General features: G+C 36.5%; 1 protein-coding gene across 1 annotated transcript; it reads left to right on the top strand.

Moving 5' to 3' along the window:
* Positions 1-1,410: 1,410 nt before the first annotated feature.
* LOC124918142 (putative xyloglucan endotransglucosylase/hydrolase protein 1) lies at positions 1,411-1,881 on the top strand (the record flags this gene model as incomplete). The annotated part of the gene is made up of 2 exons (XM_047458364.1): positions 1,411-1,598; positions 1,692-1,881. Coding segments are annotated over 2 exons (378 nt in total), but the record flags the coding sequence as incomplete, so codon positions are not given.
* Positions 1,882-13,066: the final 11,185 nt, after the last annotated feature.

The following is a 13,066-nucleotide window of genomic DNA, read 5'->3' as shown; positions in this document are numbered from 1 at the left end:
AAAACATTAAAATTATGTCCTAACTTTATTGTGAAATGAAATTGTGTTTTAACTATATTTTTTTATAAAACAAAAATGATAAATATATAAATTAAGAACAAATTTTAATTATAAAAAATAAAATAAACTTGTTTATCTCCTATAACCCATTATTCTAAAAGAAATTGATTAATATTAAATCTCTCTATCATAGCTAAATATTCAAATTGTTTGATTTTAAAATCTGCATACACACACTACAATAAGATGTTATAATTTTTTATAAGTGCAAATAAAAAAAACAAAATTGATTCTATTTGTAGTTTCAAAGTACACTTAATTAATAAACATGCATGAATTATATTAATAATTTTATTTGTATTATTTCCTTGTATATTTCCAGGCAAATTGTCAACTACCAGCCATGATTCCAGCAAGAGAAATTATTATTCTTCTAGTTTCTTGCATTGCAATGGTTATGAGTGATCCTTTTAACTTAGATTTCCAACCTAAGTGGGGATATAATCATTTAACGCAGTTAGATCAAGGAAGGACGGTACAACTTCTTTTGGATCCGTCTTCTGGTATAAACAATCTCTATATAATAACATTAATAATAAATTCCTTTGTTTGATTTGGGATTTAAAAATTAATAATTGGAGAAGTAGATCTTAACATTGAGCAGTATATATATATATATCTTAAAAAACAAATTTTTAAATAAATCAGGTTGTTTTAATATTCAATTCTAATAATAATACTGCAAAATCAAGTCTCACTATTTATCAAGGAACAATTCATTCATCAAGTGATCATGTTAAAAAAAACATGCAATGTTATACTAGTTAGTTTTATAATAAACCAAATTTTGTGGTGAGAATAACTTTTGTCGATAATAAATAAGTTATAAGAGAATTTTAATTATTTTACGCAGAAAACCGATCTTCTCAAACAAGACATTTATGAGATTTGAATCTACTTTCAATGTTATTCTAATTTGTGTCAATCTTCACATTTTTTTGTAGATTAAAGGTTATATTTGTATTGTACCAAAGTTGAAGAACATTTTTTTTGTCATTTTCAATGATGTATAGGTTCTGGTTTTATATCCAAAAATATGTATTGCAACGGTGTGTTTAAAATGAGAATGAAGTTACCGGAACAGAAAACGGAAGGAGTTGTCGTTGCTTTCTATGTAAGTACTTAAACGTTAATCTTTGTATTAATATTAGAGTTTGTTTCGAAATCTAGTAATTCTAATTATACAAATGTTGTGTTGTGAAATATTAATATTAGAGTTTGTTTTGAAATCTAGTATTTCTAATCATATAAATGTTGTGTTCAATTTAATCGCTCCATCAACTATTTGATTAATTCTTTGTCCATTACTCTATGTAAATTGTTTTGTTTGTTTTGAATTATGATTAACAGTTGATATCTAAGCAAGAATTTGGAAACCATGATGAACTTGACTTTGAGTTTATTGGCACAAAAGGATTGATACAAACAAATATCTTCACAAATGATGGAGGTAACAGAGAGAAGAGGATTCAACTTGGGTTTGATCCCTCCAAAGATTTTCACACATATGAAATTGATTTGAGTTCTAGAAGAGTTGTGTAAGTTTGCAGACTCATGAACTATATGTATATATATGTGTGTGTGTGTGTTTATATTGTTTTGACCTAAGAATGGTTCATTATGATTTATAGGTTTAGAATTGATAATAAGCCAATAAGAGTGTTCCTGCACAGTAGTAGAAGGAACTACATATCAAAGCCATTACATGTGGAGGCAAGCATCTGGAATGGAACATGGGCTGGGGTTGTGGATTGGAAGAAAGGACCTTTTAAAGCATATTATCAAGGGTTTTATATTCAAGGAACTATTTGCAATTCATAATACATCCAAATAGATAATAATTCTTCTAACAATAATTCACTCCCAGAATTAAGAAGAAAATGTGTAATGTTGGTATAATTGTTTTCATGTAATCAAATCATGAAATGCAATCAAATAAGAATGGTTTTGACAGGAAAATTGATTCTCATGTTTTTTTCTCACTTATTAAGTTAAATGAATGCTTTTTTACTTTTGAAAGAGAGATGTGGAAATGTTAAATTATTTAATTTTTTTGAAAATATAAGACAAATAAAGAAACTCTATTGGAATATTTAGGCCATTTAAGTGTATCAAATAAAAAAAAAAAATTGTTGTTTGAGAAGTGATTTTTTCTTTATTTGCACTTATAGTTTTATCTCTCTTATTTTATTTTATTTCAATTTTAAAGTTTCTTAAGAATAAAACTTGTTATTTACCAAACATTCGTATTGGTATTTTTTTTAAATCACACACATTTATATGATTTAAATTAATAATTTTCTAATCAATAAATTGTCACGCAATTCTTTTACAAATTTTTTTGGTTATACTTATCAAACAATGAATAAGATAACTATATTATAAATATTTAATTAAATAAAACATAATTTCTATATAAGATATTAGAATGTTTATTCATATATAAATCATTCTTCACATCATCTCTACATAAGAAATTGTAATATTTAATCAATTAAAATATTTATTTCATCACATTATTTCTATTAAAGAAATTAGAATATTTAATCAATTAAATATTCAACCTATCACATTATTACAAAAGAAATCATAATGTTTCAAGCATCTTTGACCGAAACCGCTTAAACATTTATATTGGTTGCACATTTGTATCCCTTAATATTGGCGTGTTTGCCACATTATTTCTCAAATCAAACACAACTTTTCTTATAATTATTAGATTTCAAAAATATCAAATTAAACAAGTTTTTATGATGAAATTGAACCATGTATATCAAATGTATAATTGAATAACATAATCAAATGATATGTCATATATAATTACTTCATATATCATTAAGCAGATATCTTTCTAAAATACATCAATAATTGACAATTTATCTTAAATCAAATATAAAATAACTAATTATTATAAATAATTATTCATGTCATCAATTCGTCAATTTCTTAATTAATGATGACTTTTAACTTTCCACCGGAGTTATTTATATATATTATGAATTAACAAAAGTTATCATATTATTAGCTAATATGCATGTTATATATATAAACAATCACTTAGCAATACAATATATAACTACAAATGTATTTCATGTCTTAATCGAAGTAATTACATTATCGTGTTTTGACTGATAATTCACGTGAAGCGACAATGCTCAAAACAAATCTAGGTGGATCATTTTCATCGAGATAATTCTTGCAAAAGTATTTTGACTTACATAGTTGTCTCTTTGAATGCATTAATATAATGAGTTATAACACAAATAACATTCATTTTCTGTCATGATTAATCACATAATTTCTACAGAAAAAATTAAAATGTTTCAAAATATTAATGACAACATCATTTTGCCAAATTAAATTTCTACATAAGAAATCCTTAGGAACCCTAATTCATTTCATAATTTTTACATAATAAATTATAATGATGTTAACAATAATGATTAATGTCATTTTTACAAATCAAATTTCTTATAAGAAATTATTATCGATCTCATTAATCTCATAATTTCTACACAAGAAATTTGAATGATTTTCACATCAATGACTCGAGTCATTTTAAGGAGTCTGATATCTATAAAAAAATCATTGACTACCCCAATCATCTCCAACATCAATAATGACTAAAGTCATTTTTAACTAGTCTCATTTCTACCAAAAAAATCATTGACGACTTTTTGTATTCTTTCAGAGACAACTTATTTTTCATATCTGACTCAACTCTGTCAACAAACGAATATATACACAATTAAAATTATAACTTAACATCATAATCAAAATATAATATATAAGACAATATATATATATACTTATTGTTAGATAAAATTAGACCGGTTCACAGAACTTAACACATAAACCTTTCATGCAGGAACAAAGAACCGGACCAGTCAAAGTATCCAATCGGTTTGAGAAAATCGGCCGGTCAGATCACTCAACCTGCTAAGAAGCTCCACCGGTCAAATTAGTTAACCGACCTGAAACGTGACCGCACAAAGAAAGGATCGGCCAAAGCAAAAAACCGGAAACATCAGACAACCGATCAGCTAAAAGGCAAAGGAATAACCGGAAGCTGTCCGGTTAAACCAATCACACCGGAAGCCATCCGGTGAAAAGTCAAATGACCACAAGCACAAGAAGATACTTCGGGTATCTGTTGAGAATGATACCAAAGGAACAGACTGAACACTTTCATATCCATACAAGTCTGAGGAAAGTCTGCGGGTTGCAAAAGACAGTCCTACAAGATCTTTCCACTTCAGGATAAATCAGAAAGGAAATCTTCCAAGTACAGACAACTGTCTAACCAACAGTTACCACATTGAGTAAAAGACAAACCTAGCAGGTTTATCTTACACACTGGAAGAACAGACTGCAAAGCCTGTAGAGTTGACCGCCAGGTCTGAACAGATGACCGCCAGGTCTGAATCCCTGAACCTCTGCTCAGCCAATCAGATTCCAGAAAGTGAAATATGACCGTTGGCATATTTCACCTATAAAAGGAGCAGCTGAAGAAGAGTAAATGGGGGAACTCCATACGGAACAAGCGATATACGTGGGACACAGTGAACAATTAATTTACAAGTGATAAGAGTGTGTTCTCTCTCTAGAAAAGCTTAAGTGCTAAGTTGAAGTGTGTATTTACAATTTCGGTGTAAATTGTACGGGTGTTATCGAGCAGGAAATAAGTCTCGATCGGATTGTATTTGTAATCCTTAGTGAATATCCTTCTCGCGGTTTCGAGAGGAAGAGGTGACGTAGGAGTTTTATCTCTGAACATCCATAAAAAACCTGTCTTACTATTTACTTCCTGCTGGTTTTACATTTTAACCGACCTACACCATCCTAACCGACTCTACACTATCCAAACCGAATCACTAGGTTACAAAAACCGACCCATCAATTTTCAAACATATATCATCCAAAACCGGTTTTGCCTCTCTCGTGAGTGTGCTGCTTCAACCTGAAACAAACCTCTTCCGCGCTTGAACTTAGTTCAAGGGTTTGTGACAGTTTGTGTAGTATTGAAACCCCAGTGTTAATCTTTAACAGGATTAATCACCACCCTTTGAGTGAAACCCACTAACCGGCCCAACCCCGGTCCTCCAGCGGCGACCTAGATCCTAACAATTGGTATCAGAGCTGTTAGTTTCAATACTCAAGCAAGCATGTCGTTTGATAGGCCACCAATACTAGAAGGTGATGACTTTGCCAACTGGAAGGAACGCATGCACCTACACTTAATCACCTTGGATGATGAGATGGAGTCCATTCTGGCCGAAGGACCGATAATCATTGATAAGGACAGAAAGGAATGGACCGCTGAAGATAGGAGAAGAAATAACCTGGATAACCATGCTAGAAACCAGATCTCCAACAGTGTGGACAGAAACACGTATTGCAAGATCAGAGACTGCAAAACCGCAAAAGAAACATGGGACACGGTTATTCAAATTCATGAGGGAAATGAAAGAACCAAGGAAAACAAGGTAATGGTAGCTACTAAGAAGTTTGAAAGCATCAAGATGAAACCGGGAGAAACAATGAGGGAATACAGTGACCGGTTCACTGGTGTGTTAGATGAGCTAGCAACTCTTGGTAAGAGGCATGACAACAAGGAGGTCATCATGAAAGCTTTAAGATCTCTTCCAAGTGTATGGGACATAAAGACAATGGTGATGAGGGAATCAAACTGCCTAAGCAAGATGAAACTACATGATGTATTCGAAGACCTTAAGGCGTATGAGTTTGAAATGAGATCTAGGACTGAAGAAGAAGTCTCAGCCTCAACCTCAACCAGAGCACTAATCACATCCACAGAACCGGCTGCACTTGCACCTGCACCTGCACCTATCAGAACTGCCGAACAGTTCACAGAGGATGCCATGGTAATGCTTGCACAGAAGTTTGTGAGGTTTATGAAAAGAAGCCAACCAACAAACTACAACTATGGTGATAAATCCAATGTAAGGTGTTATAACTGCAACTGTTTGGGACATTTCAAGTGGGAATGTAGAAAACCGAGGAGGGATGACCGGAAACCGGATTACCAAAATAACCGAAATAACTATCAACAAACCGGTGAAGGAAGTGAGGTTCAGAAAGCACTGATAGCCGATGATGGAGGAAGTTTATGGGCTCACAGTGACAGTGATGATGAACTCACGTGCCTCATGGCAAATGAGGAACAGGTATTTGACTCTTCTTGTGAAGAATTTACTAAAGATGAGTTATATAATGCATTGAATGATATGGTAGAAGAGTATAAGAACCTGCTAGCCATGTTACCTAAGCAACTCAACTTTAGAACCGATCCTATAGTACCCATTCTAACAGAACCGGAAATACCTGTTCTAACCGAACCAGAGGTCATAGAACCTGATAAAATTCCTACCTTAGAAACCGAGTTAGTAACTGAACCACCACTCAAGACCGAACAGTTTAGTGAACCAGTTAGAGAATTAACCGAGGAGGAAAATGCCCGACTCCAGTATAAGATGGCCACATATAAAATATCTAGTGATATGGTGAATAAGATGTGTAGTTACAAAAGACATCCTACTTGCATGTTCGGTTTAGGATACATAAACGATAGATCCAAAGACCATAAACACGTAGACAGAGTAAGGTTCTCAAAGAACGACCTCCCTCTTATAAGTTTCATTAGAAGTTCCCTAACCGCCGAAGAGGAACTGACTGCCTATTATACGGAAGAAAAACTAACCTATGTAGGTCCAACTGCCTCTGAGAAGTGGCTTGATCCTGAGAAAAGAAAAGCCGACCTGCTCAAAAATAAGAGAGCCAATCATCGACCGCGTAGGACAAATTACAAGTCACCCTCATTTAAGGCCTTCGTAGAAAAACCGAAGTATCCAAGACCGAGTGTCAAAAGGACGGTTAAGACCTTAGCAAAGAAAGTTGTCCAGTTTGTCAAAGTTTGGATGCCCAAGGGACTAACCGCATGTGGACCCAAGTGAATGTGGGTACCAAATACTTGTAAATATGTACATTTTGCAGGATTTAAAGAAACGGCTAGGAAACTCTGAATGGTACTTGGATAGTGGTTGCTCCAGGCATATGACCGGGAACAACAACCTGCTAACCGACATCAGAATAGAAACCGGTGCATTAATCACCTTCCGTGACAACTCAAAAGGTAGAAATGTGGGCAAGGGTAAGATTGTCCATGGTAATCTAACAATTGATAATGTACTCCTAGTAGAAAACATACGTTTTAACTTGCTAAGCATTAGTCAAATGTGTGATGCTGGATACACGGTAGAATTTCTTAAACATGCATGCTTAGTTAAGAACTCTCAAGGTATTATACTACTAACCGGAAATAGGCTAGGAAATATCTACAAGGTAGACTGGAAAACTAAGATAGATATCCTGTATGCATGATAGCTAAGACTGATCAAACCTGGTTATGGCATAAGAGATTAAACCATCTGAACATGAAAACCTTAAACTACATTCGCGGTAAAAAGCTAGTTGAAGGCATTCCTGACATAGTATTTAACAAGGATAAGGTTTGCTCAGCATGTCAAATGGGTAAACAAACTAAGTCAACCTTTAAGAGTAAGGAAATATCCAATCTAGTCGATGCTTAGATCTTCTCCACATGGATTTATTTGGACCGATTCAGGTCATTAGGCTAGGAGGTATGTTGTACACCATGGAAGTTATTGATGATTACTCTAGATTTACATGGGTAATATTTCTACCATCCAAACGTGAAACCGCATCAAACTTGATCACACTACTTAAACGTTTGCAAAATGAAAAATCAACACGCATTAACAGCATTAGAAGTGATAGAGGTACCGAATTCATCAATAGTACTTTAACCGCATTTCTTGATGAATCCGGTATTAGACACGAGTTGTCTAGTGCTAGGACTCCTCAACAAAATGGCCTGGCCGAGAGAAGAAACCGGACTCTCTAGGAAGCCGCACGGTCCATGATAGCCGATTCGGGTATTGCTCAGAAATTTTGGACTGAGGCTATCAACATTGCATGTTATACACAAAACCGGTCTCTGATTAACAAGTTTCATAACAAAACACCGTATGAGGTTTATTTTAACAGGGTTCCCAACCTTAAATATCTCAAAATTTTCGGTTGTAAATGCTATATTCACATAAATGGCAAAACCTATCTTTCTGCTTTTGATGAAAAACCGATACTGGGATCATGCTAGGTTACTCAGCAGTAAGTAAGGCATATAGAGTATATAACAATAGAACCTTAACCATGGAGGAATCACTTCACGTGGTTTTCGATGAATCGGTTGAAAGTAACACTGCATCATGCTTTGATCTACACAACAGATTGGAAAATACCAATATCCATTCTGATAGTGAAATAAAATTCCGGTTTTCAGGCGGTTTGTCCATGACCAAATGGGTAATAATGAAACCCAGCCGGATCAAGTTGTTCCACAACAGGAAGCTGACACTTCGTTTCAAACCGAGGAAATCGGTCGGTCTGACAATCCTGTTCAGCCTACCGATATGTCTAGCCTTGATCAAGCAAACGGTAACTTGGTAGACATCCCTGAACCGAATTTCAAAAGGAACACTAAACATCCTCCTGAGCAAATTATAGGTGACCCTTCAGAACCTGTTCGAACTAGGCGTCAAATTCTGGAGGAATACTTTAATTCCGCTTTTATATCCCAGATTGAGCCGTAAAGAATAGATGAAGCATTGTCAGATCCGGATTGGATCTTGGGAATGCAAGAAGAATTAAACCAGTTCGAGAGTAATAAAGTCTGGTACCTAGTCCCTAGACCGAAAGATCAACCGGTCATAGGAACAAGATGGGTATTTAGAAATAAACTCAATGAAGACGGTTTGGTCACGAGGAACAAAGCCAGATTAGTGGCACAAGGTTACAAACAGGAAGAAGGCATTGATTTTGAAGAATCATTTGCCCCTGTAGCTAGGATTGAAGCTATTAGGATTTTTCTAGCCTTTGCTGCATTCAAAAACTTTAAGGTTTTTCAAATGGATGTTAAAAGTGCATTTTTGAATGGTGACCTACGTGAAGAGGTATATGTTGAACAACCACCCGGTTTCAAAAGTGCTGAATTTCCAAACCATGTATACCGTTTAAACAAAGCTTTATACGGTCTAAAGCAAGCACCTAGAGCCTGGTATGACACACTAACCGCATTTCTGTTAAAACATGACTTCACCATCGGTTCGGTGGATAAAACGCTTTTTAAATTTGAGAAAAAGGAACATATCCTACTTGTTCAAATCTATGTAGATGATATCATCTTTGGTTCGACCGATCCTAAATTCTGAACCTTGATGACTAACAAGTTTGAAATGAGTATGATGGGAGAATTAAGTTTCTTCCTAGGTCTTCAGGTTAAACAACTCGAAGAAGGAACTTTCATTAGCCAACCCAAGTACATTAAGGAGCTTCTAAAGAAATTTGGGATGGACACATGCTCCTCAGCGGCTACTCCAATGAGCTCATCGGTTAAGTTGAACAAGGATGATGAGGGTCAATCGGTAGACCAGATAGCCTACCGGGGCATCATCGGTTCTCTCATATACCTGACAGCAAGTAGACCGGATATTCTATTTACAGTCGGTGTGTGTGGAAGATTTCAAGCCAATCCAAAACAATCCCACTACACAGACGCAAAGAGGATCTTGAAATATCTAAAGGGAACACCTGACGTCGGCCTGTGGTATCCAAAGGATTCATCCTTTAACCTAACGAGCTATTCAGATGCAGACTACGCAGGTTGCAAGATCGGTAGAAAAAGCACCAGCGGAATATGTCAATTCCTAGGTGACCGGCTTGTTTCATGGCATAGCAAGAAACAAACATCAGTGGCCACATCCACCGCAGAAGCTGAATACCTAGCGGACGGAAGTTGTTGTTCACAACTTCTTTGGATACAACAACAACTGACGGACTTCGGTGTCGTAGCCGAAGAGTCTCCGATCTTCTGTGACAACACAAGTGCCATAGAAATCACATACAATCCGGTTCTACATTCCAGAACCAAGCACATTGACATAAGGCACCACTTCATTCGGGAACATGTCATGCTGAAGCATATCCGGTTGGAATACGTACCAACAGATCAACAAGTAGCCGATATATTCACCAAGCCTCTACAAGAAACTAAGTTCTCTCAATTCAGACTTACACTCGGCTTAACCGATATTAGTCAGATCCTTCCTAAGGATGCTTAAAGGAATTCGGTTCGGACAGACAAAACCGGTAGTTCCTCCTAAACTGTTGGATTTCACATTTTCAAAGGTATATATGGAAAAACTGCCTGGTTCATCAGTTAGAGTAAATCGACCGGTTATTTAGTGCATGCACCAAATAACCGCATCGGGACGAACAACTAATAACTGACCGGTTCGGAAATAGGTTATCTTAGATTATTTGAACTTCAAACAAAAGTGGAATAATTATCTATGTTTAAACTTATCTGTTCTGAAACATTTCCTTTTCAAAGTAAAATGGTCGCACCTAAAAAGACGTGAAGATCTGATATCTTTCATGGTCCAGGTCTATGACCAACATCCTAGGTTGCAGACATGCCTATTTCATGCAAGATTCTTTATCTTATGGTCAATAAACATTATCACCTATGATACCTAGATAATAGGATCCCCTCTTTACTAGTATATAAGATGAACAAACCTTAAACAAAACAATCACAAGTCATAACTCACTCTCTCACTAAGACAAAAATGTCTCAGTTTCAAAACATCTTCCAAGTGGACTTCAAATCTGCAAAGAGCACTGAACACTATGATGTGTTCAAAATGATCAAATCACTTGAGGACACAGGTCTTCAATATTTCCTGGATGACAAGCATGTCATCTATCCTGAATCCGTGCTAGAATTCATGTACAACGCAAGGGTTTTCAGAGGCACACCGCACTTCGACACCCATATCCAGTCAAAGGTGGGCGGTGTAGTATTCGACTTCACGGAGAATGACTTTGGGAGGTGCTTTGGCTTGCCAAAGCAAGGACTAACAGATCTCAACGTTCCGGCCGATTTAAAGGCCGAGATCTCTCTAACCTTTGCCCGGTCTAACCAACTAGTCGATGACCATGGCACAAAGTCACTATTGAGGGCCGAATATCAGCTCCTCAATGACGTGATAGGTCGAAGCATCTTAGGGAGAGATGTGACGAATACCTACTGTACCGCATCCTTTAACATGATGGCTGCTATAACCACCAGGACACCGGTTAATTGGTCAAGAGTACTGTTCGACGTCCTAATCTGGATGATTGGCGTTCGAACAGTCGGCCTCGTTCCCCAACTGATCTGTCTGCTTCTTGAGCTTGGCGTACAGACCTGTCCGGGCGAAGATCTGAATCAAGCTCAAGTACTAACCAAGGAAGTCACCAACTCGTTCTACGAGCGGTTTGAGAAGGATTGGAAGAGGAGGAACTGCCGCAACAACCCCAACGGTGCGGTCACCTCCAGCGGTTACTAGGTCACTCCCTCCTACACCCGGTCATTTTGCTGTACGCACTGGGTGTATCTTTGTTCAACATCCTTATGATCATTTCGGTTTTATCTTTGTCCTTTTCGGTTTAGCCTAAGTTATCTTCGGTTTCTATCGGTTACTTTTCAGTGTGTTGTTGCATGGGTCATTAATGAAAAGTAACATTTAATTAATGAAGTAACCCCCAACTACATGAGTAATCAATACCCAACTAACTTGGTTACTTTCCAACCAAAACCCACCTCGAGCTCTGCGATTAGTCAAAAGTAACTCCTTCCCAATGCGTTTTGAAAACATAAATATTCTCTTCCTTAATGAGACAAAACTGACATTCAATGCTAATATTTTCCCTCCAAAACCGAATCTATATAAATGGCTATCCTCTAATCAACTAAACACATCCTAAACACAAAACTCTCTTGAGCTCTCTCTCCTTTAGCAAAAGTTATAATCATGCCGAGTCGAACCTTAGGAAACTTCTTGAGCATCGATTTCGAATCTTGTATGGAACATTGGGACGGAGAAACAAAAGAGGTCATGTTTGAATCTCTTATTGACACCGGTCTTCGAACCTTTCTCGAAGAATCCGGTCCCATACTTATTGAAGATGTCAAGACGTTTTTCAGAAGCGCTTGCATCAGAGGTAACTATATCGTCTCCACGGTAAGAGACCGTACTTTCTGGCTCGATAAAGCCGAATTTGCCCACATGTTCAACTTGCCAACAGAAGGGTTTTCTGACTTTCCAACCCAGGTGGGAAGTGCGGCAGCCGATCACGCACTGTTCTTCTCTGGAACCGATGTTCCGGTGGAAAACCATGGGTTAAAAACCTGCCTTGCTCATCACATTCAACTCCTTCTTGAGATTGTAACCCGCTCCATCATTTGCCAATCCCCGAATCAGCATTATTCCAAGAAAACATACGACATGATGACCCATATTATTAACAACACGACCATCAATTGGTCAACGGTCATTTTGCAGAACCTGAAAACCATGGTGCTCACCAAGAAAGGTCCCGGTTATGCTCCTCACATCAGCCGGCTTATTCTCAAATACCGCCCAGAATTTGGACCGGGCATACCGGCATCTCCCTCGAACATTCTTGACATGGATGGGGTGGAAGAAAAGCTCTCTAGGGTAGTTATTACATAAGTTATCTTTATTTCTTATGTATTTCTATTTTCAAACCGATACATTTATCGGTTTCTATCTTGTACTCTTTCATTCAATAAAATTCTATTTCAAGTCTAAATAACCGGGTCAAATCAGAATCTAGGTAACTGGTTAATATTGTAAAATAACCTCGTTCTTATCCGGTCAATATCAAAGTAACCGCGTTCTTATCCGGTCTCAAGAAACACCACTTAAACTCAAAAGATTGCAAAAATTCTGCTTATTCAAATAACCGGTTAAGTTTCGATAAACAAACTCTCCGGTTAAAATAAGAACACCGCAGCATCAAACGGTTTCAAAGGGATTGCGTCATCAAAGTCAAAATC

The sequence above is a fragment of the Impatiens glandulifera genome, unplaced genomic scaffold, assembly GCF_907164915.1.
Source record: "Impatiens glandulifera unplaced genomic scaffold, dImpGla2.1, whole genome shotgun sequence".
Lineage (NCBI taxonomy): Eukaryota > Viridiplantae > Streptophyta > Magnoliopsida > Ericales > Balsaminaceae > Impatiens > Impatiens glandulifera.
This window is presented reverse-complemented; position numbering and strand designations above follow the sequence as displayed.